Here is a 25,755-nt window from a genome sequence, read left to right as displayed (position 1 = left end):
CTTCTGCCCTTTCAAACTCGCCACACAAGAGCATCTTCAAAACCTTTAAATGTCCACTGCTTCTGTCACGACACCCACAGAAAAACTATTTGTGATTATTTTTCATTGTAAAACTGCTCTGTTCCATGAACATCTTTTGAGCATGCTAATCAACTTGTAAGAAGAACATTATGCAGCTAATCCTAATTACTCTATGTTAGCTGCCTGCTTAAATTCTTTTAATCCAAACACAAATAATTGTATATTGGATTAGACGGTCACATTTTCCTCTTGATGACAGATTAAACAGCAAAGGGAATAGTGCTTGCTAATGTTTTTGCAATCCAGATAGCCACAGTTTCTTACTTTCCTTTCCTCTCTTGTAGATAGCTTAACAGTGAGTGATCATGCTTGCTTTATCTGATTGCCCTTGAATGTTTTGCATAATTGTGTAGATTCCTGTCTCTCTGCATCTATTACAGCTCCTAGTTTAATACTTGCGGTAGTCTGGGCTATAGACAGTCAACTGTATTCGTGTTGCATTAGCAAATGTACTGTAAGTCACAGAGCCACTGAGCAAGTCAGAGTGTAATACTGGTGTGATTTATGTTGTAGGAGAACCGTGCCCAGAGAATGGCAGAAGCCCAGGCTCGGTGTCTACGCACCACAGTTCTCCAAGAAGTGACTACACTACTTATGCTAACAGTAATCACGCTGTCTCTAGTAGCAATGCTACACCCCCCGAGGGCTTCACTTCTCACAGCCTGCAAACGAGTGACGTGGTGATCCACCGCAAGGAAAATGAAGGCTTTGGCTTTGTTATCATCAGTTCCCTGAACAGGCCCGAATCTGGGTCCACCATAAGTAAGTATATCACATTTTTCAGCTTATATTTTTCCAAGTTTGCCCCAAATCAAAAAAAAAAAAAAAAATTAAAACCTGACATCTGCTAATTAATCAGTGCAGAGTTTAAAACTTAGGAGACTCTCAAGGTTGCTTCCAGGGGCACCATTTGTTTGTCTGTTGTGTCTTGGACAAAACCAAAGGTTATTCTGGCCTCTGAGGCTATGTGCTTCACACACGCATTTGGCTGTCAGAGTATGACAGGATTCACCCACAAAGCAGATTTTCTGTGTTCATATATTCCAAAGAGACACTCTGCAGGTAACCAATAGAGTTATGTGAATAAATGATTCCCCGACTCGCAAATGGATTATACTTTTTGTTTTGTTTTGTTTAATCAGGGTGAAGTTCAGGAAGTTGAAATAAAAGCTTAGATCCCAGCAAACCCCATGACAGCAGCTGTCCAGTTAGGGCACTGCAGAAGCAACCGGAGAATGGGAAAACTGGTTAGACACAGGTGCAGAGAGGTTGATTTTTTTAACTGGCTGGAGTATAGGTAGTATAAAAGTTACAACTGAGTACAGGGAGATCATGTATACAGTGGCAGGATCTGCCCTTAATAGTAATAGCTCACTTTCTGTCCAGAAAACTAATGTTTGCTGGGGCTCAACTTTATTGCTTTAACATAGGCATCTGGTGCCATTTGAGATGTCCTGGGTACATCTAAGGAGAGGTCAGGCAGATGTGACATAGGACCTACAGGAGACTCAGACCCTTTGGTAGTGGCAGCTGCAGGCACAGGGGCACCCTTGGGTATTTCAAATGGCATTTAACCAAATGAGAGCTGAGCCCGTTGGAAGGACAAAGCATAAAAGGCTTTATGGTGAGAGACATCCACATCTCCCACCAAATCCATCTGAAATTGTGAATGCTAACCACTGCTGAAAAACCAAGACAAGTGAGAACATTTGTCATTTTGCAAGTTGTAGCCTAATGCAGTCCTTTCCCTGCGTTCAAAACATGTTTTGAAGGAACTGTTCTTTTGCCCAAAACTGGTTCCTGAGGAAATAAGATCACAATTTCAACTTTTAGGGCCAAACTTCACTCTTCTAAATTGATAACAGAAAAGTAACTAAGAGAGTACTGGGAAAGCCATATCTCACAACAGCAAATGATCTCAGAAAACTTCTTTGCAGTGTATCATGATCATTCAGTTATTAAAAGAGTTGCTTTTCATATTACCTCAGCTGAATTTTAAAATTCTGTGATTGCCAGAATTAATATTGTAACAAAACCGTGGATAATTAGCCTCTTGGGACTCTGAGTTTTCACTTTATTGAATATAATAGCCAACTGGAAGTTCTTTGCAGAAGATCAGACTGGAAAAAAAAATAATCCATAGAGGACATTGAGATACATACATATTAATCAGTTAAGTCAGTCATGAATTTTTCAAGAAAGTTATTTCACAGATAGGGTTTGTGGTTGGGGGAGTTGGAGAGGGAAAGAAGAGAGGAAGAGGAAACGGAAGAGAAAATGCCCAAGCAACCAAAATTTCTGTGACTGGAGTATTCTGCTGAAGACAACAGTCCCAGGTTCAAGATCCTGCTTTGCCTCCTACCCTCCAACATGTTCTTGTGGTACTTTTCTTTCTCCCCAACCAACTACATAGGTAGCCACTGTTGAATCTCAGTTGAACATCTCCAATAGTAAAGGAAAATTACAATCATCTGCTGTGGAAGTGACAAGCAAATTTATTCAAATAATAACTGCATTGAATTTCAGTGATCCCAAAGAGCAGCCAAATCCTAAGTTTAGAAGAACAGCAATGAACCAAAAAATGACATTTGCTGTAGATGGTGACAGAACAGAGAAGAAAATACCCTTACTATGTGAATTCTGTTCCAAAAGTCTAGTAGAAAAAATAAGCTGAAAATTACATAATCTGTCATCAGTAATAAAAACAGTCTAAAAATCATTGACTATTTGTAGTTTAAGGGAGGTTCATTTTCTTTACTTAGTATTTATTTGGATGAAGTAATTTGGGCTGTATTAACAGGAGCATAGCCAGTAGATTGAGGGGAAATTATTATCCACCTTTACTCAGCACTCATTAGGACCTGTCTAGAATACAGCATCCAAGTTTTGGGCCCTTTGGTAGAAAGCAGAACAGAAAAACTTCAGCAGCAGCCACTTAGACCTCCTGAGGTCCCTTCCAGCTTGAAATAACCTGAAATCCTTTGATTAAAACGCACAATCAGGGGTAGAAAGAGTATTAACAGTAGGAAAGTATCAACTGGAAATAGGAGGTGTAATGTCCAAAATATAGCTTACATCAGTACCGAAATATGGATCTGCATGGCACCATGTCAAGCACCTTGGTAGTCATGCACTTCTCATAGCAGTAGTATGTTAATTTGGTGAAATGTTGTACTATAGTTCCAGTGTTTCTGGTTTCAGAGCCAGTGTGCCTGTTGCCAGCTCATGTATCCCCATGTGGCACAGAATGATGCTGTGCAGACATACCCTAAACATATGCAGTTAAATGTTAATGTTGTAATTGCAAAGCAACTCTGAAAGAATCAAAATGGGCAAAATAGGTCAGAAAGGGGAGTATCTTCTAGTGCCAGACACTACTAGGAATAGTGTAGCCTAAGAAGTCATCTCACTAGGAGCATCCTCAGGGCAAAGTGAAGAAGAGTTCCTTTGATTTAAGAATGTTTATTTTGATAACTCTATTCCCTTCTCTACTTTCTTGTAAAAGCAAAAGACTTGAGGACTTGGAAGTGTAAGTATCATCATCGCTTTTACTCAAGAAGGCAATTAATCGTGCACTGAAAGTATTTTCCTTGTTCTTGAAATCACACTTATAAACTGTGTCTTACAATCCAACAAATTACAACAGCTCTTGCTGAGTACAGGAGCGTGAGCCTTGTGTCACTAGGTGCTTGTGCTTCAAGCACTGTCAAAATTGAGGTAGTCATTCCAACAGAGTTGCTACTAGCCTCAGAGCCTCAGGTTCACGGGTTTGCTGTTCTGCAGTTGGCCTGAAGCTCAAGGGGTTACACAAAAGCTCACCCTCTGTTTGCCAGGTGAGTTAAAACTAGCTCTGGCTGTGAAGCTGTAGGACCACCCCATGAAGTCAGAGTAACAGTGCTCCAGCTGAGTCTTATATCCCTTTCCCACCCTCTGATGGGGTGTGCGCTGCGCTGCTCCCACGTAGCCTGTTAGGAGTGCTTCACGCTCCCTCTGACCTGGAAAAGAGCCACGAAAGGCTCAGGAGCTTCCAGAATTAAGGATGTCATTCTTGTTGCAAGAGGCTTAAGGTCTTGGTCAACTTTTCTCTTGACATGCTTTTCAAGGGGTTTGTTGTTGCTGTTGATTTACAGACCTGCCTTTGCCCTGCAGAAATTTTCAAAATACTAAGTGCATTTTTTTTACCCTTGATACAGGCACAGAGTGAGGGCAGACTACAGCCATAATTAGGGAATAGACTATTTTTTCACATTTTGTGATAGGCAGCACTGTAGTAGCTGTCATTTTAACAAATGACTGTTAAGTAGTTTGGAGCCAGCCTTTGGATCTGGATGTAATTTTTACTTACTGGTACTTGCTTAAACATCCAGTTCTTGTGGCGCATTTCCTTTCCTGTGTTCTCTAATAGTAGAAATTTGTCTCCCCTTTGTCAAAGCATTGCTTGGGATGTCCTCTAATCCAGCATAGGGGATTCTCTTGCACCAAACTACAGTTCTGTTGTGGGGCAGATCAGGAGTGGAAAATGAATGACAAGGACTGAATGAAGAAATTTCACAGGGCAAAGCAGGGGCGTAGACAAGGTCAGCCATGCTTCAAAATTATATCAGTAAAAGGAGAGAAAGTGAATAAATAAAGAACTGTGTTTGAGTGGTACATCCAGGAGCAAGTTGTTTAGGCTAGTGCAGAGAGCAGAGGATCTTAGAGTGCTAGAGATTAAAAAAAGAAAATACACCTGGCCAGGCTCCTGACCTGTTCCTAATGAAAGGATTAACTTCCACTGCCCCTAAAACATATTATCATGCTTTCCCCCAGACCCCATCCCAACATTAAAGGGTGCTTTGGCTCTTGTCCCTTCTCCAGACAGGTCACCTAAATTCGACCTTACTTTGTGCTTTCTTTTGCTATGCAGGCTACACATAGTTTGTCAAAATTTTGTTCTCTCCAGTGGGATTTCTTTAGAGGACTCAGTGTCGCGTTCCCAGCTGAATGCTTGGAAGCTAACTCTAGTTTTTTACTTTCAGTTTGGGGTGGATCTGGACTGATTCAACCTCACAGCTCTCTGGAGATCTTCCTAGGCAACTGCCTTTGCCCACCAAATTACGAACATCTTTTAGATGCCCTGGTTCAGTGGCAGAGTTAAGTGGCCAAACTGAGGAAACTACAGCCTATTTCTGAAGTCCTGTCCTAAGGAATACCTTCATGCTTCCCCCAACAAAAATACTTGCAGCCTGTGTGGTTCTGCGAAGAAGGGCTCCTCCTGGGGCTGTCTCCTCCAAGTCCCCAGCATCCTGCAGCAACGCGTGAGGCTATGGGGGTGCAGCTGTGCCTGGGGCGGCATTGCCTCACACGACAGTACTGTGTCACATGACAGCTAAAATACCGAAACTAAATTAATTAATCTACCTTTTGCATTACATTTAGGATAATACTCAATAGTGTGTCCCCTCTGTGGTAAAACTCCATTCTTGTAGAGATTTTTAGGGTATCAAGATAAGTTCACTATCTGCATCTCATGGAAAAGCACTTGCAGCCAGCTGGAAATGGCCAAAAGGAGATTTCTGGATGAATTTGTCCCAGAGCTTTACGGAGTGCACTTGTCCCTGCCTACTTCATATCTTCCTGCTGCTTTTACTTCATGTGTTTGGGATGCAGCTTCCTCTAGGAGAAGAACTTGTGATTCCCTGTAAATCTCTTAACACTCTAATTTCTGTAGAAAGAAACCATGTGTTCTAAACAGATCTCGTTAACTGCCAACTTCCAGTGAAATTGGAAAATTGGCAATATTTCCATGAGTTTTACTGTAGCAAGTACTGTCAATTAGCACAGTTATAAAGAGTAAACAAACTGAAAATACAGGCATAATCAATAAAAAATTTTAAAAAAATTAAAGGCAGATGACTGTGCATACTTGTTATGATCTTCCTCCTGTTTAGCAAAAGAGGAGTTGTAGATTTAATTTGCCCTTACACTGCATATGCCAATGACTGCTGGACTTTCAAAACATGATAACAAAGAGTCTAATGAAAGAAGTTTCTCTCATTTCTCAAAACACGCAGTCTTAACTAAAACCCATAAATCCAAGATAAGCCTCTGCTGACTGCAGAAAACAGCGTTCTGAACTAAGTCCCATTCAGCCCCAGAGTTTCTTTGAACTCCTTGCAGTTTAGAGACAAAAAACAGCTTATTGATCAATGATAATAACTGTGTGATCTGAGACAGTTATTTGTGCTGCAGTTTCACCCATGCTTCTTCCTGGATAAGATGGTGCTTGGGGACACAATTTTCTGTGACCAATCTGCAAATTCTAAAGAAAACAGAGCTCTGGAAATTAGGATGTCTGTCTACCCCACCTTGGAGATCTTTGGAACAGTGCAGTGAAAAGCCACCTGCAGCCTAAGTCCCCTGTGGAAGAGACTTGCGACTTGTGGGCAAAGATTCTGATTTCTTATTTCTACTTAGCTTTGATATTCAAGTTTGAGCTGTTCTTCTGCCTCTTCAGCTACAAAAACACACTTTCTAAGCTTGTTTAACTGATAGTATAATTTGGAGCTAAAAGAAATTGTTACATGATTTAGTTTTTCAAATCAATATATGCAATTAAGAATAGTGAAATAACCTTAAGAAGTGAAAGAGATTTTTAATATCACTGAAAATACATTGCTGCAGTTTGCAGGCATGAAATACTCAATTGGCTATTTGATATTTTTTGGAGAATAAAGCATGGAGGATCTTAACCACATCACTCCCCTCTCTAGATGACTTCTGTCCTCCAGCATGTTCCTGGATAGGTCATTTGGACCTAGTGGTGCTGCTCTTGTGCTTTCAAAGAACAAATTCTGCGCGTTTTCTTAGCGCAAACCTGGCAAGGGAATCAAGGTTTTTCTAATGATTCCACAGGGACAATTTTGCTCTCCTGAGAAGGCTGAATTAAAGTACCTAAGTTCCATTAATTTTTTCTTAGATCTTCAGATTTCTAAGGTATGTGCAGTCCTTACCATCTAGCTTCTTATGCCTGTGCTATGCAAGTAAATATGCTCCATATCAGCACACAATGGGATATTTCAATTCATAGGTTCATTAACCTTATAAACAAAAGGGATTATTGCCATCTGCAGCTACGCAGCATGCCACAGATTTCTATTTTCCAAATGAGTGTCACATAAAATAGTCCATCAATTTCAAGAAAATATTTTATCTTGATTCTAATATTAGCCCTGATGATAGAAAGTCCACCATAGTCAAGCTTCCCAAATTTTAGATTATTCAGTAGCAATGAAATTACAGATGTTTACATTTAATGTATTCTCCCAATTAAAATCTGATATGCTGGAGCCTGCTGGTTGAATGAAATCTCTTGCACCTTTTGAGAATTGAGGATATAATAAATATTCATGTGATCAGCTGTATAACATTGAAAAGGACAGCTGGCTCAGGAAGGTTCATTTGCTTGGTTTACTATCTATAGCCATTAACATTAGAAAAGATTGCAAGAATTTCTCTGCCAGAGGGTTTAATAGATAAAGTAGAGGTTCGATTTTTTTTCCCCTTGACTGATCATTTTTGACATTTAGCTACTATATAGGGGAAAAAGCAGGAAAGTTGTTTTCTACAAAAAACAGTCCCAACAGTTATGCCTAAAAGTACTGAATAGATGTAAAAAAAATTCTTGAAGTAAACCAGAAAAGCATTATTTGTTGATAACATCTTCTTAGAATCAGCTATTTCTAGCTTATGGGTCTCCCAAGTAAGGAGAAATCATTTTTATTTCCAAAAAGCAAGAGTCTGATAGATACATACAGTGTTAGAAGCAGTATCTGTGTTCAGCAACTGTTCTGGCTTTGTGTACAACTGACCTAAGCATATGGACCCTCAGCTGTAATGCCACAGAATTTACTCTTTCTTTTCTATGACATGAAGCTGTGGGAAGGATGTTAATTTGGATCATGGAGAGTAAAAGTGGGTGATTTTATCCAATAAAAATATTAATATAGAGAAAAATGTGAATTTGTAGTTATCAGTAAGTTTCTGACAGCAGACCTTATCCACTTTCTAAACGCAAAGATTTCTTTTAAATCATTTTGTCTCTTAATTTTTTAATTTAAGTTCTCTTTTGATAATGAGCTTAGAGCTGATCATTGCACAATTAACTACCTTCTGGGAAAGCATCAGCTGCTAGGTGCCAGCGCTGGGTCAGTTTTGTGTTCCTGACACAAATGCTGTGAATATCTGAGGGAGATTTAGGGGGAGAGGTTGATGGCTTCAAATATCTTAGAAGCTCTGGTGCTCTCAGGATTCAAATCTTCCTGAAGTCATGAATTTTTTAAAAAACACACTGCAGAAAAGCTAGATCCCATCATAAGATCCATTGTTAGGAAATGCTTCTGCGACATTGCTGTTCTCTGCTACACTTTTTTGGTTCTAGGATTATGACTTCTGCCTTGGAAGGTTTTATTTTTTCTTAAGGTAGATATCCATATATATGACTCTTGAGTATCACATTTTGGATGACTTGATAGTTTTAGAGAAAAAAATCCTATGTATCTATTTGGAAGGACTGCATGTTTTATACAAATATAAACTGTATCTCACTAATTTCCCATATTTTCAACAGTTAAAAAAATCTGTATAAATTTCTGTTTACCATAATTTTTTCCCTTGTGTGGTCTGAGATAACCAAGAAATTAATTGTCCTGCAAAGGGGCAGCTTCTTTTCTGTACTTAGTCTTAGCGTGAATAATGAGATTCTTGAAAAAAAAGCCACAAATCCAAGTGTTTCTGTATAGCCTGCTAATACCAAATGCTGCTCAGGTAACTCAGTGTTTTGAAATAAGTGGATCAAATTCTCTGCAGAGTATAATCCAGGCACGTGCTGCCACTGTTCAAAATGTACATATGTTTGAGAACAGCTTGTGGCAAATTTTTAAGAGAGATTTGAATAGATTAGTAAAAATTTTTACGGGTGAGTGGAATCATTTACCACCGGTCAAGTGATCTGGGACTTCCTTTAAAAGGTTACTTTATTACATGCTATGCTTAGATAAAAATAAAACATTAAAGATGCAATTTAAGAAAAAATATGGTGTGTTAACAAAGCCCTAATTAAATACCAAACATGGGAGGTTTCTTCCCAAGAAGAGACCTGTGATGCTGGGAGAGACCAAAGAGCTGCGCAGCTCCACTCTGTCCCTGGTCATGACCAGTGGCAGAGAGGACAGCACCTACAGCAGACAGGGACCTTCCCCAGGCATCTCCTCAGCTTTCGCAAGCACAACTTCCTGATTTAATCAGCAGTAGATCCACCTCTGTCAATTTGTCTAATCCCTTTTTGAATCCTTTCATTCTTCTGGCCCTCCAGAAGGTTGCCCCACCTTCTCTTCTCCAAGCTGCAGATAGCGAGTTCACGGACTGACTACTCTTTGAGCAGAGGCTGTTTTCTGCTTCTGACTGCCATGCTGTCTTCCTCTGAATCTTTGCTAGTTCAGTGCTATGATTTTTGAGATGAGGATACTGAAACTATCAGCAATACTCAGACTTTAGGTGCACAGTAGTAACTAGCAATAGTTTGTTTCATTTGCTATTCTTTTTCTAACTAAAATTCTATTTACTGTTTTAATGAGTTTACGTTTTTAGAGAAGTAGGCACACTTATTTCAAGATCCCTTGAGTAGTGATAATTAATTTAGGGTTCATCTCTGCTTAAACTTAGGCAGGGTTATTTTTTTCCCCATGTGTATCATCTTGCATTTCTTTTCATGAGATCTTGTCTGCCACTTCACTCAACCCACTCAGTACTGACAGTTTTACAGCTCTTCCACGCCTGTTTTAGATGTGACCATTCTGAATGATAAAAATTCTCCATTATGGAAATTCACAGTTCATTTCTACCTTTGTTCCTTAGCTTTTACCTAATTAATCCTCTATGAGAGTAGCTCCTTCTTATCCCGTCACAGTAAGTATTTCACCACCAAAGACTCTTAAAAATTAAAAGTTTTCTAACATATTCTAACATGTTCATATTTTCATGAACAACCTGCACATCAGATAACCTGCATCCCTTAGAAGCACTCATCCTTGTAAATAAATCCTTAAATAAATCCTCCCCTCCCAAGGCAGCAGCAGGGACCATGGTGGCCAGGATATTGTGGCTTAGGAGGAGACTCAGACAGAACTCCACTGGGGAGAGTGAGCAGACACCAGAAACTCCTCGGGATATAACTGGGAGAGAAGGAGCCAGGAGACAAACTTCTCCTCATATTATCTAGAAATGCACAGAAACCAGCTTCTGCTGAATGGCTGTGAGTTTCATTAGTAATTCACTGGATTTGCCCATAAAACCCTGATACAGCATACCAGTGCTCTCCTTTGCAGAATCTGATAGAGATTCAGGTTCCTTCTGCAAAAGTTTTCCACTTCTCGCTCTGCAGCAAGACTGACAACACCTTGCACCAATATAACCTCCAAAGAGGAGCATTAAATCCTCAAAAACCAAGGTGCAGTAGAAAAAGTACCTTGACTGACACAAGCTTTGTTCTGAAGGTCACCTACTCTTGATCCTTTCATAGCACAGCAGGATGAAGGGAGTGCAGTGATACCAAAACATTCAGAGTAGATACCTTTATTGGGAAGGTAAAGGCCATTAGACTTAAGAGGAAGAAAAAAGGAATACAAAGTTCCTCCTCTTTCTCCCTCCTTGTCCTTTTCTCAGGATTTGGAGCAGAATCAGGCTCTCATGGCTCTCCCACCTCCAGCTTTGATTTTAGCAGACATCTCAAACATGCAGACATCTCAAACATGCAGACATCTGCTCTATTCACTTGTCAGGTGCAAGAAGTCCAACAAAAATTGTTCTGGCAAATTAACAGGATTTCCCACCCATCCACCCACTCCCCTCACTACTGAAATTATATCTCTACTTAATCATTTAGGATAGAAAATACATCTTCTTTAAAGTTAGAAATGGCAAGCATGGGAATTTTAACTATGGCATCTCGGCCATAATACTTCCCCTTCTTTCTTCCTACTAAATTTCTTGCTTTTTCATATAAGGCAGTCTCATTTTCAGATCTCCACTGATGCGTAGTACAGACACGGTAATTTCAGACAGATCTTTCATTACATATACCAGAAACAGGCACGTTTTAGTCTTAGCTTAAATGATTCTTGGTGACGCTTTAAGAATTGATTTGATACGAAAGGTTCTGTGTGAGTGTAAACTGTTTCAGTGTCCAGTTACTCTTTTACTTATTTACTTACTGATATGCATGCATGGCAGTTATATATCTGCATTGAGGACAAGATAAAAGTAAGTTTTGTACAAAGTGTGGCTATTCATATTTAGTATATTTTAAAACACAGAAAGGTTTAGACATTGTGACATAAATTAGGTGCTTATTTCCTAAGCAGCAAGACATTTCTGAAGTACACTAGTTGTGTCCGTATTACTAAAGCCATAATTTAATTTATATTCTTGCCTGAACTATAGTGGTAAAGAAGCACGCAGTCTGATTATGGCTTGCACTTCAGAGTGCTCACTTATATTTTTAGTTCTCAGAAAATTAATTTTTAACACTGTAAACAACACTTGCATCCATACTAGAAACAAAAGTCACTTTGAGGTATGTGTATTGTGATTTTGCATGAGATGTGCAATCTGTGTTTGTCACCATCACCTTCAGGGAATGTTTATCAGAGGGCTGAGAAATTTGTTCTGCAGTGATGGAGTATTCTGAACACATCTCCTGTTAGAGTTTTGTTTTATATGAGCATTGATAGCCTAGATATTTCCCCAAAAAATGTTTGATTAACCTTTTTTTTCACTTTTTCCAAGTTCTCTTTAGATATTACAATTTTAAGGATATATTATTTAAAAAAAAAAGAAACACAATGTTTTTAAACACCAGTTACAAGTGGACAGTGAGGCCGAGCACCTTTGTGCTAAATTTGCCAAGACTGAAGTGTGGGATTGGTGAAGGATACTCAGACACTATTAGGATATTAATAGAAAGTATAGTCAAATTTAATTGTGATGATAAGCATATTTATGAGTAGTAGAGAGAAAGAAAAATAGCATGCTCTTTGGGGAGCCTAGCTAGAAAAGAAGAGTCAGCTATAGTATATGCATTTAGTTAAAAACCAGAGGAGAATATGTAAGAAACACTGGGAGAAAGATCAAGAGTAATATTTAGAAAATGCAATGGAAAATGGGGGAAAAGACAGAACAAGAGAATGGATGGAGTACACAGAAAGGTGGAGAACCACAGAGAAGAGCAAAAGGAGAAGCAAAGTTGATCTGTAATGTTTTGAGAATGGGGGGGGGGGGTATATTCGATGTAGTAAATGTGTCTATGCACTCATAATTAACTGTAAATTCGTGCTGGCATGTATCTAATTAGAAAGCTGCACATCTCAATAAATCTTCAGTATGATTTCTGTTTATCAATTAACATATCTGAATGGAGAAGGAGAACAATTTAGCGAACCCTGGGCATTTTCAGTAATAACATCTATTGGTATATAAAATAAATCATGTTTGTAATGCCTCTATTGCAACATACAAATAAAGAAATTCTGTAAAGCAGGAGGTGGGAAGGCAATTTATGACTACTACTTATTGTGCAAATTTATCCCCTTCACTGTTTTAATGCCTTACTGTTCTCCTGATCTGTTTATTATCTTGTTACGTGCCAGGTTTGCAAACTAGCTGAACCATAAACTGATTTTGGACTTCATATGTATATGTCATGTATATATGCACATCTGGATTCTGAATTTTTAGTGAAATCTGTACTGTGTTAATGCAAATGACATTGTATAAGAATTTATATTCTTATATGTTTGTACACAAGCTGGTTTTTAATTCATATAGAACTTTCTTCCAAATGAACTCATTTTCTTTTGCTTGTGAACTTCACCACTGTTTTCAGCATATGTTAACTGTGACTATTGTTCCTTGTCTAGCTGTACCCCATAAAATAGGGCGGATAATTGATGGAAGTCCTGCAGATCGCTGTGCAAAACTTAAAGTTGGAGACCGGATCTTAGCTGTGAATGGCCAGTCTATCATTAACATGCCTCATGCAGATATTGTGAAGCTAATTAAAGATGCAGGTCTCAGTGTAACTCTTCGCATCATTCCTCAGGAGGGTAAGTAAGTCACTGGCCCTTAAAAACAGGAAGAAAATTTTAAGTAGCCTCCAATTAGCTTGAATTATGTCACCACTTGAAAGAACATCTTTTGTTTCACTTTCTCAGCTGTAACATAGAGCACACCAAAATTACAGTCTTAGAACCAGCTCAAATAATACCTGAATTCTTGAAAAGGTTTCTAGTTATGAAAAAGATATTTAAAGCACACCTGGAGAAACATGAGAGAGAGGTGACTACCAGAGAGTCAGTGTTAATGTGTTTTGGAAGAATTGTCTTCTACATGGAAAAGCACGCTACAAGAGAGCCAAGTTTTGAGTTTGTTCCCTTGTATCCTGCTATAAACCAAAACAAAGTTTGGCACAGTGACTCACAAGAGACTGCAATGGCTGTCACCAGGCATGTTCAGCTACCAGCTACCTGTGACAAGAAGTGATGTGAAGCAAGAGTTCAGATTTGGTAGTTTCCTCCACGTATATCACTATAAATGCACAAGGCAGGAAAGAACTGAACCCTAAATTATCTCATTTGTAGGGTGAGGATCAGGGGACAGGCTCATTATTCTGGTCATTACTCCTAATCAGTGAAGATCTTTTCATGTTGGTTTCATGGGTTTGGGGGTTGTTTTCAGAGCTTTTTTTAGTTTAGCGGTGTGCTGTACTGGTGTATGAATTGTACCTTATTAATGAGACTGTGGCTTTATACCTCAGCAACAAATACCATTAGAGCTAGGAATGTCACACAGCAAGTAATGTAATTACTTAATGATCCATGCTCCAGTTAGATGACCTTCACCTTCTGCTGCTGCATCCAGCAACAGGACAAGGAAATAGTCTGACACTGGCCATGGACTGCAACTGGGGGAACTTACCAACTTTGTTAAATGAATTCAGTGAAGGGAAAAACACAAACATACACAAGTTCAGAATTCACACCGAAGAGCTGCTATATAATCACTGGAGGTCAGTTTTGCAAGTATCTACAAAAAATGTGATGCTGCATGCAGTCCATGCAGCCTATTTAGGCCTCCCTGGTACCCAGATTAATTCATATTAGCAAATTGCTAATAGTTCAGTGTTAGAGATGGATACTGTAAACTAGAAAGAAAGCAGAGGTGCATCTAAGATGCAGTGCTACAAGATGTTCTCAGGTGCTAGTGGTGAGAAATGTTTTGTGCCCAAGGCATGGCTTCCCTGTGTGACACTGGACACCTCATTTGCCTTCTGATATTAGCTTCCCAGCTTATAAAGTTAGGAAAAGATCTAATGTCTCTGTAATGTACTTTCAGGTGAAAAATACCGTATAAATGCAAAGCAGTTTTAGAAGCAGCTTATGATTTGACTAGTTCATCCATAGTTATGAGAGTAATGTAGAAATGAGGGACATCATTGCCAATCTTTGTCTCTGAAACTTTGCAATACAAAAGAGACTCACGGATGTAAAATGGGCAATCAAAGTCTTAAGCATAGTAATTATACACGCAGGTATTGCTTATGCCTGCATGAGGAGTGTCTTAAGTGCAAATATACAAGCTTTTTTGACAATTAAGCCTAAATTGAAAAGATTTTTAATAAAGTAGCCAAAAGTTTTTAAATAGTTGTGAGCATAAATTAAATAAGTAGAGAGCCATTAGAAATGTGCAGTCATAGGGGACAAACTCACATGTTAAAAAATAAAAAATAAAGTCATTCAAAATTCAAACTAGATTCAAATATAAAACTAGGCAAGATCTGGATCGTGCATAGCTATTGCTGTTAGGGATGCTCAGCCATACGCATGTCCATTCTGGATGCTTTGTCACTCATTCTGTTGCAAGCAGGAGTACAAAAACATAATGTGTACCTTTGCTGTTGATAATGCATGAGCAATTACTTCTGCAGTGTTCTGTCTTCTTGTAGGTGGAGTCTCTCTCATTTACGCTTCTTAATAGGTAAATGATGAGCAACATAACTGTGCCAGTGTGTCGGGAGAAATATATTTGATATGAGTTCAGTGCCAAATGTGTCTTCCCCCAAGTGCAGTGGGAAGCCTGAAGGAAGATTGGCATCCTTTATTTGTAACGAGGCCACAAGGCTACATTTCCTACCCCAGCCTCTCTGTCTTTTTGAATTTTATGTTGTTTGGAAAGAAGGATTCTGGTTTTCTGCAGTGTTCCTATGTGTGGATAATTGGCACAATACAGTGAAATAAAACATTGGTTTAGCTGGTTAGTCAGAATATGTTGAGATTGGTTTTACTGTTCATTGTCCCCAAAGATTTAAAAAAGATAGGAAATTCTTGTTGGGCTCAAAACCAGCAGGAGCTAACACAAGCACACCAGTGTTTTAGCTTTTGTGACAACACTCTGTCATCCCATAACAGTGGTGAAAGCAATGAAATCATTCGTTCTCTCAAACTGAAAAGTTTTTTTCAAAATGAAAAGTATTTCAAATGTCGAGAAGCTATGCTAAGGCACATGGAGGACAGGGAGGTGATTCGAGACAGCCAGCGTGGCTTCACCAAGGGCAAGACCTGCCTGACCAACCTAGTGGCCTTCTATGAAGGAGTGACTACATCAGTGGACAAGAGAAGAGCTACAGATGTCGTCTATCTGGACTTCTGTAAGGCCTTTGACACAGTCCCCCACAACATCCTTCTCTCTAAATTGGAGAGATATGGATTTGATGAGTGGACTGTTCAGTGGATGAGGAATTGGTTGGATGGTCGCATCCAGAGGGTAGTGGTCAAGGGCTCAATGTCCAGATGGAGATCGGTGACAAGTGGTGTCCCTCAGGGGTCCATATCGGGACCAGTACTGTTTAATGTCTTCATCAATGACATAGACAGTGGGATTGAGTGCACCCTCAGCAAGTTCGCAGATGACACCAAGCTGAGTGGTGTGGTTGACATGCCTGAGGGATCGGATGCCAACCAGAGGGACCTGGACAAGCTCAAGAAGTGGGCTCATGTGAACCTCATGAGGTTCAACAAGGCCAAGTGCAAGGTCCTGCACCTGGGTCAGGGCAGCCCCCAGTATCAATACAGGCTGGGGGATGAAGGGATTGAGGGCAGCCCTGCCAAGAAGGACTTGGGGGTACTGGTGGATGAAAAGCTGGTCATGAGCCAGCAATGTGCACTCGCAGCCCAGAAGGCCAACCACATCCTGGGCTGCATCCAAAGAAGCACGACCAGTAGGTAGAAGGAGGTGATTCTGCCCCTCTACTCCACTCTGGTGAGACCCCACCTCGAGTACTGCGTCCACCTCTGGGGTCCTCAGCACAAAACAGACATGGACCTGTTGGAGCAGGTCCAGAGGAGGGCCACAAAAATGATCAGAGGGATGGAGCACTTCTCCTATGAGGAAAGGCTGAGAGAGTTGGGGTTGTTCAGCCTGGAGAAGAGAAGACTCTGGGAAGACCTTATTGCGGCCTTTCAGTACTTAAAGGGGGCTTATAAGAAAGATGGGGACAGACTTTTTAGCAGGGCCTGCTGTGATAGGACAAAGGCTAATGGTTTTAAACTAAAAGAGGGTAGATTTAGACTAGATATAAGGAAGAAATTTTTTACAATGAAGGTAGTGAAACACTGGCACAGGTTGCCCAGAGAAGTGGTAGATGCCCCATCCCTGGAAATATTCAAGGTCAGGTTGGACGGGGCTCTGAGCATCCTGATCTAGTTGAAGATGTCTCTGCTCATGGCAGGGGGGTTGGACTAGATGACCTTTAAAGGTCCCTTCCAACCCAAACCATTCCATGATTGTATGATACTATGATCAGTATTTCTAGGCTTTAAAGAAAACATGAAACACGGAAGCAATTGGCCTTGTTCAACTGGATTTTAAATAATGGAGGTGTCAACCGGAGTTACAGCAGTGACCAAGATTTCAGATCCCACACACTATCAAACGGAGCCCATTAGGTTCAGATGGCTTAAAATCTAATTATAACCCAAGAGAGTAAAAGTGACAAAGCATGAATTTTCAGAGGTAGTGTGTGACCAAAAATGATTATTGTCTACCTTTGCCCTTTATTAAATGCTGCGCTGTGACAGGTCTTTAATCTCCAGCTTCCCATTACGCAGAGCTGAACAGCCCAGCCTCGGCCCCCAGCTCAGAGAAGCAGAGCCCCATGGCCCAGCAGCACAGCCCCATGGCCCAGCAGAGTCCCCTGGCACAGCAGAGCCCCGTTGCCCAGCACAGCCCCGTCGCCCAGCCACTGCCTCCGCAGCCCCTCCAGCTGCAGGGACACGAAAACAGGTAAGAGCAGCTCCTCCGGCCTCTGCCTCCTGTGAGGACCATGGGACACCCTTGTGCTGGGTCTTCAAGCTGTTTCTAGCAGCTGTGAGCCATCGCTTGTGGGACTCTGACAAGCCACGGTCCCGTGATTGCGCTCACAGAGCATGAGTTGTGCCTGCTAGGAAGATCTGTAAGTCTTGTTCAGGTATGAAATGCATTATTATGAACAAGGGTCTAGCTAACCTTCCTTGAACATCCATCAGGATCATATGTTTGCCAAGGCACTAAACACTGAAGTATTCCTTGCTAATAATTTCATTGCTAACATACTACTTTCTTATATCACTACAACTTACAAAATACAGGTATATCAGTATCTGATCATGAAGTGGCCTTTTTTTTCATTATCTTACATGTCTTTTTTTTTGTGTGTGTGTATTAGAGTTTTGGACTCAGGAAGATATTTTTACAACAGATTTTATCTGTGGTGTATCATTTTCCAGCCAATTTCTCATGTGTAATTCATACATATGCATTGACAAATTTATCTGTGATGGAAATTAAATAGTAGGGGGATAGACATTTTGTGACCAGCTGTATTAAAAGCTGTATATATAAAAAGTGCGCTCAGGCTGTGGGATGGTACAACTTTCTGTGATCTCAAATCAACACTATTTAGTCTTTGGATTAATTTTTGGTATGTTAAATGAGGCTGATTACATTGACTGTCTTTATGCTAATCTTCAGTAACCAACCCACCTCATCAAGAACCTCTCTCCGAATAGTAGATGCTGGTTACAGGATTGTAACTTTTTGCTTCTGGAGATACTTGAGTTCAGTTGTGATTTAAACACTATGCCCTCTAATTCTCCTTGCTTAACAGATGTAGCACTTTCACTTGCCCAAAATGATTTTCTCTCAATTAGTCACACTTGGCAAATTTCTTTGCCTTATATTTCATTGAATGCTTTTTCCAAAAGTGATCATCTCCTAGAAGACATACGTTTCTGACAAAATCCAATGCAAAGCTTTCACAAAAGTCTCTCTGCACAGTTGTAAGTCAGTATTAAATGTCTGTTGACTTGGGAATTTTCAGAGGGGACCAGTAAACTGTATTAATTAACGTTCCAAAAAGAAATTCTGTAATAGTTTTACTGAAAAGCATAAGCTATAATTGGTCATGTCACCATTTACATATTCAGCAAAAATTACAGTGCCTCCAACTGTAAATAAAAGTATCATCTTCTGGGATACAGCTGTGGTTGTATATTGAGAACCTGCCTAAGGATAACTCTTATTCCAGAAAAAGGTCCATTATTGCTAGTTCATATAGTATCATTTTCCACTAGATTTTGTAAGTCAGATTACAGCTTGTTTATATAGGCACGTACATTGTTTCTGTATCAAAATTAAAATACCATAAGATATTTAAAACTCTTAGGAATACTAACTAGTATTTTTACTTCCAATATTAATAAGGTTCAGTATCATAGTAAGCCTGTTTGTTCTTCATCTTCTTTTTATAGGATCATGATACTGAGTAAAGAAAGTAAGTGGATTGCACGTATACATGCAGGTCTTAATATAGATGCTATGTACAGGTTTTAAAAGAACATGTGGCAGCAGGCTATTTTCATCTTCTCAGAAAAGTCAAAGGGAAATAGTTCTGATGTTTTTGTGTCTGGTTAGATATTCAGCTAATTAAAGCTAGTGTGTAGGAAGACTTGCCATAATGTTACTGTAACTGTACTAATAAGTAATGAAGTTTTGAAACATATCTGGAACATTTTGAAATGTTTAGATTATTTAGATTATCTTTTCATACATAAATTAACATGATCAAAAACAATGCTCTCATTTTTTCAGAATGTAATTTTATTTAATCAATAAGTACATTTCAAAATCCCTTTCACAGTCTGTATGTGTCCATGTATCTGCATGTGTACATGTACCTACATGGTCACTCGGTCAACTGAAAACTTCCAGACGATTATTAAAGCAAAGTTTGAAATGTATATTTCCTGTATAGGAAAAAAATATTTCCTTCAGCACCTAGGGGAGGGTGTAAAAACTTCCACTATGTGAAAATTTTTGTTAAATCTAACTCAAACCACTATTACAGAATTACCTTGCTAAAAAGGTTCAGGACTTCCTTTGTGCCCATTCAGCACATTACATGGCTGAGGTACGGAGGTTTGCAGTAAGAAATATCCCTTACTTCACCCTGAAGTGTGAAAATGCCATTAGGCACTGATTTCCATGTGGTAAGGGAGCCACTCATTACCATCTGAGTGAATTAATTAATTAATTAGTTGCTGTACTACAGAAAGTCACATTTTCTTTGAAATGTTAGGACTCATCTTCCTGTAACCAGTTACCAATTAAAGCAATATTGTACTTGTTATTAATTGCTCATTGACCAAATTTGTTTTCCTTTCACCCTGTGTTACTTCTGTGGATAACTACTGATACGACCTGCTTCGGGCTTGTAGCCAGATAGTATTATAGGGAGTGTGTAATAATAATAATACACACGATAGTAACAGATTTCATATCAAAGAATACCTTTCATTAAAAAGATAACAGCTAGTATGAAGAATGTATCCTTTTTTAACCTGAAGCAGCTCACTATAATAATAATTTATGTCAATGAAACAGAGGGGCTATAAATGCCTGCACTGATGTTTCATTTACTCTATAGAAATCTTAATTCTGGAAAAAAGCACTTTATAAACTCAGTGCATTATTTTGTAGTGAGTATTGTGGGTGTTTTCACATGCAGTTTCATCTTCCAAGTAGGCAAGATAAGTGGGAACCAAGATGTTTTTCCCGTTCCTGTCCCTTTGAGCTTAATCCTGATCTCGCCGATACGAGCTAGAAAATTGCACAGTATGACCTGAGGGAAAATTGCTTATGTCCATGTTTCAGAAGCGCTCACTGTTTTTGGATGCCTCAACTATTTACCCTCGAAAGTTTTGCTTCTCTGTGAAAATTTGTTTTGTGCAATTTTGCAGTCAGGCAGTTTGCTTTCACTCCTCAATATTGCATGTAATGCCTATTCTTAATGTTTTCCCACTTTCTGAAACTAAGTCATTTTGCCTTTCTCAGTTACAGGTCAGAAGTAAAAGCCAGACAGGATGTGAAACCTGACATCCGGCAACCTCCATTTACAGACTACAGGCAGTCCTCAACGGACTACCGACAGCCTCCGCTGGACTACAGGCATCCTCCAGTGATGGATTACCAGCAGCCACCACCTCTCGACTACAGGCAGCCACCCTTGATAGATTACAGGCAGCATTCACCCGACACCAGGCAGTACCCTCTGTCAGAGTACAGGCAGCCCCAGGTACAAACTGAAATACTTAGAGCACTCCTAAACAGAAAGCATTAGGGGCTGTAGGGAGAGATCTTGTATATTGGTAAAAGAGATGACATTATAGAAGAAAAAGGAACCTTTATTGGTTTTGCTCTGAGTTACTGTTTCTCTGTAGAGGAAATTACTTCAAAACCATTAATATTAATGAAGAACTATGTCATCTGTCAAATAACACTACATTTATAATTGTGTGACTATGATGTTAAATAAATGTTATTTTTAAGGTACTGGACAGTTAAAGTAAAAGTTCTAAAATAAGCTGCCTTAGCATCAGCAGAGGAATTTTTTTATTCCTAGGAACATAATACAGTCATCAAACAGTGGATGTACTTAGGTCAGACTGCATTTCTATAGCACTGTTGAAAATGAAGATTTTATCTAATCTGAATAAATGAATAAATAAATGTGAATGCTGATTGATAAAATTACATTTCTGTTGGTAATAGTCTGGATGAGGAGAAACTAGCTTGTGCAACTAGTTTCTTTGACATCAGGCATGATCTTACAAATTCAAAGAAATAAACCTGAGATGAAGAGCTATGTTACCTTGGACAAGAGTCTGCTGATAACAAATATTTGCTGACAGCTGTGAAGGTTTGAGGATTTAGCCCAAAGTTCAGACTTTCAAAAAAATCCTCCTTTCTCCTTACATAAAGGCAGAAAAAAACAGAGGTCAGAAAAATATTAAATAAGAGCATGTAAACTTCTGGCCACTATATGTTGGAACCATAGATAGATGGTTTCTATGTCCATATTTTCAAAGCCAGACACATAAACCATATCAATGAAAATATCCAAATTCTTAAATGGGATCCAGAGAACGGTCTGAAAATTTTATGTATTTCAGTATCTAAATGGCAAATCCTATCCCCGTGCGCACACCCTATGAGACGCCTCTTAGCATTTAGAGAGGTGCTTAGACTACCTGTTTCTCACCACGTCCAATTTAATTCTCTAACCACTGGTCTACACAACCCAAGCTTGCTCTTGTTTTTCTCCTGCTCCCATGGCTCTTGCACTCTTGGCTGCCAATGGACCAGAAGCAACAGAGCAAGTTCCCACCCAGACCCCTCTACGGAGCTGGTAGTTAGGGTCCACCAAGGAAAAACTGGAAAGATGAATCTCAGTCTCTGCAGGACATAGAAAGGGTGAAACTCAAATCTCCTGCTTCCCACCTCCTCCTCAAGGCACACGTTTTAACCAAAGTGATGAGAGTTGCTGTACTTTGTGACTCCATGCAGTCCAGCCTGCTGATCGTGTCAAGTTCTGCTGGGAATTTAAGAGGTGTCTCTCCTACTAATTTTGAGTTGTGATGATGCTTATACAGGAACTGCCTGCTACCTCACTTGCCAAATCAGCACTTCTACATAGACATAAACACTTATACTCTGGTGCCATTAAAGTATTGAGAATGAATATGGAAACCATCTAGAGAGCTTTTGGTACCAGGCTACTGCTGGAAGATGCCCTGTCAGGGTGGTTTAGACTTAGGCATTTACATTTTGCTAAAGTCATTTTCAGAAATGGCCAAAGTCTGTCCGTGCAGAAGTATACTTTGAAGGTCCCTTTGCTTATATCAATTAGATAGGTGCACTTTTGAAGAGATGTATTTTAAAGTTTTCTTGAATGTATACCATGACATTCATATGTTTAGTTGTCTTTCATTTTGTATTTCTCTATACAGGACTTTGATTATTTCACCGTTGATTTGGAGAAAGGAGCCAAAGGTTTTGGGTTTAGTATTCGAGGAGGAAGGGAGTACAAAATGGATTTGTATGTGTTGAGGTTAGCAGAAGATGGACCAGCAATAAGAAACGGAAGGATGAGGGTGAGTAAAATGCATTGTAACAATTTTTTTCAATATTTACAGATATGTTTGGTGATGGGGTCAAAGAGAAAGCAGTTTTTTCATCTCTGATCAGGTTTAAGAGAGCCAATGCCAAATACCTCTTATAATATAAACTTGTTCTGTAGGAGTTCAAGAAATTAGTTGAAACATATAGTAGGTCTGTGTAGTTTCTTTGCAGAATAAAAGTAGTACTTCCTGTTGATAATAGCTTTTACTGTGTTACACATTTTTCTCCTTATTCTTTCACTCATATCTAAGCAACTTAAAAATCTCAGACAAAAAGTTTGATGTTTCTTTGATAATAATGTCAGCATAATTAACAGTTATGTCTCTAATCACAAAGGCAAAGTGATAGCTGTATGACACTTATTGGATAACTATGAAACCTAAGACCTGGTCTGTGTTATTCTACTAATTTAATCAAGTTGCCTTCGTAGTGTTTGCTAAATTTGTTTATTGATATTATTCAATCTTGTTTGTAGGGATCGGTTTTCACTCTTTGTCTGCATAGGTCTTAGTGCATTGGAGTCCTGTATTGGTAGAAATCATAATAACACTACATCCAAATACTAAATCTAAAAGCATGCACTTAAGAAATTCCATGATAAAAAAAATACATGTTCTGTGTAGGAAAAATAACCTAATCAAAAATAGCTGGTTTTGATCTGTCTGGTTGTGCTAAAGAGGAGGTATAAACTCATCAAGGGTTGCTGATACCTTGCAGAATAGTGAGTACACAAAAAGGAGAAGGAGAGAACATAGGTGAAAGAGGCCACCAAGAGTCAGCATAAAAAAATTGTTTATGTATCTAATTAGTGCAGCCTTGTTGAACCAATATTTAATTATAAAGATGGGAAATGAACATTGTGTTTTGTAGAGTAGTAGTAGCAGATTTTGCAAATGTCATGGTTGTTACACAGGTTGTGTTTCATGATCAAGTTTGACTTCATACAGAAAGAGCATTGTCATCGGTCTAAATATACAATCAGAGACTTTCTGTGTATAACTCAGGAGTTTTACTATGCTTCAAATCACTTTGCCCACTTTGTAGAATTGTAGAATTCAGTTAGTCCTGTTGTACCATGGAGTGCAAACCCCTGGCACTGGGAGCTTGCATAAGGGAGCAATGGCATAAGCAGTCCCTGTGACGAGGAAGCCAGGGGGGCAAGCAGGCAGGCAACTGGTAGCTGAGAACTATCTTCTCTGGTGAGTGTTTTCATTCTTTCCTTTACTGTAGCACTATCATAGTCAGTTGCTCTTAATGAAAAGCCATAAGCAAGATGTACATTAGCAGCCATAATGTGATTAAAGATGGGGAAAAGTTGTGCTTTTTATAAGCTCTGGAATCACATAGTTGGAAACATATGGCTAAGACTACAGCACAACAGAAGAACAATGCCTTTGGAGAGGGTTCATTTCAAATAATAACCTGTATTAGGCAGAAAACTAACCTATTAAAATCTGCGCATAATTTGAACAAACTAGTACCACAGAATAAAGTTAGACTATCCACTCTGTGAACAGCCTAAATACAAAAAGTGTGTAACACAAATACGCAGCTTTTTTTCCGTTAGGAAAAGTCTTGTATCTTATAATGAAAAATGTTAATATATTTTCTAAAATAACTTATTTTAAAGGTTTTTTGGTGATGTGGCCACAATACGCAGCCAAGTGTTATTCTGGCCAGATAGCTGTAACTGGGTTTTTTCTCCCCTTTAAAAGCATTGTTCTTTGGAATCAGTTTTACCCTCCAGCCTTGCCGCTGAGTCTTGTGTTGTATTCTCCTGTTTAACAGCCATTTTAACCCGACAGTCACAAACAGGTTTGGAACTTGCAAGACTTTTATCTCCAGTGACCTGTAACTGATGGACAGCAGAAGCTCCAGAAACAGCTTCTTAAAAACAAAAACAGAAAAACAAAACAAAAAATAATAATTGCTGAAAGGAATAGAGTATATAGGAAGATGAGCAAAGGAAGCAGAGTTCTGTACCCATATCTCCTTTCCTAAGTTTACATCCACTGTTAATAATGCAGGTTCATTCCCATTTCTTGGCTGGGACCACCAGCCTGCTTGCTGCAGTTCTATATCTCTCTGTTTCACAGATGCATCTCTATAGCAAAATATGCAAAAACCTGTTTAGTGCTTCTCGCTTCACATACCATCATCTTTAAAGATCAGATTCTCTGATACTAGGCTTTCAGCACTGGGGATAGTAAACCATGCTTATGTGGTAGGATCTTATCAGAAGCATTTTCCAGCTAATAATTCTTCTCATGATCTATTTATCTCCATTATTGTTTTGCTCCCTGTTTTCTCCTCCTTGAACAGCCTTCTTTGATTTAACTGAAGCCTTACAGAAAAACATGAAGCAGATAACACAAGGTGCAGTGCTTATAGAAAGAAATAAAGCACATAACTCCACCATTATTCCCACTCACCAAGCCAAGAAAAGAAAAATCAAACTAGCTAAGCTGTTGAAAAAAATAGATCATATAATGAAACATGTTACCTGTAAAGCATTTAGATATAAAAAGTAAACGTAATCCACAAATAACATTTTGTTGTCAGTCTAGTTATAGTCAGCAAAAGCCCTGATAAAGGCACAGTCATACTGATATAAATCTCCCTGCTTTACAGAAATAAATAAAAGAATATAAAGTACTTTAAAGTAATAGAGCTACATTTATACTAGTGGGTTTATAAATCTGTATAATTGAGGTGGAATGACTGGGCCAAAACTGGACCTGGGTCTGCCTCTATTGGATTAGACCCATTTCATCCAGACAAAAATGCCATCTCTGACTACAACCACCAGACACATCACAGGAAAGTACAAGAAAACCCACATTACGTGTGTTGACAAATCTGCCTATTTACAATATTGTGCGGTGCAGAAGTGAGGTTGATGCAACTGGTAAGTTAAATCTTCAGTCCAAAAAAAAGCCACAGCAAATCTCTAACTGAAGACAGCTCCAGATAGGCAAGTCAAAGTCTGCATGTTGTATTCTGTTAGTGGGCACTGCAAAACCGTAGCGATGGGATGAGCCCAACAGCTATACTCCACTTGGACACATATGAATCTGAAAGCCTATC

The 25,755-nt window shown here is 39.1% G+C and overlaps 1 protein-coding gene across 2 annotated transcripts in view; it reads left to right on the top strand.

Annotated features, from left to right (window-relative positions):
• The window catches only part of MAGI2 (membrane associated guanylate kinase, WW and PDZ domain containing 2), a 775,461-nt gene that overhangs the window by 708,521 nt on the left and 41,185 nt on the right, over window positions 1-25,755 (top strand). For both annotated transcript variants that reach the window (XM_050892165.1, XM_050892157.1), the window contains 5 exons: window positions 595-843; window positions 13,035-13,220; window positions 17,280-17,454; window positions 20,542-20,782; window positions 22,497-22,640. In XM_050892165.1, the coding sequence (XP_050748122.1) occupies window positions 595-843; window positions 13,035-13,220; window positions 17,280-17,454; window positions 20,542-20,782; window positions 22,497-22,640 (995 nt within the window). The remainder of the gene's footprint in view (window positions 1-594; window positions 844-13,034; window positions 13,221-17,279; window positions 17,455-20,541; window positions 20,783-22,496; window positions 22,641-25,755) is intronic.

The sequence above is a fragment of the Gymnogyps californianus genome, chromosome 1, assembly GCF_018139145.2.
Source record: "Gymnogyps californianus isolate 813 chromosome 1, ASM1813914v2, whole genome shotgun sequence".
Classification (NCBI taxonomy): Eukaryota; Metazoa; Chordata; class Aves; order Accipitriformes; family Cathartidae; genus Gymnogyps; species Gymnogyps californianus.
The sequence above is the reverse complement of the archived record's forward strand: the minus strand, read 5'-3'. Positions and strand labels throughout refer to the sequence as shown.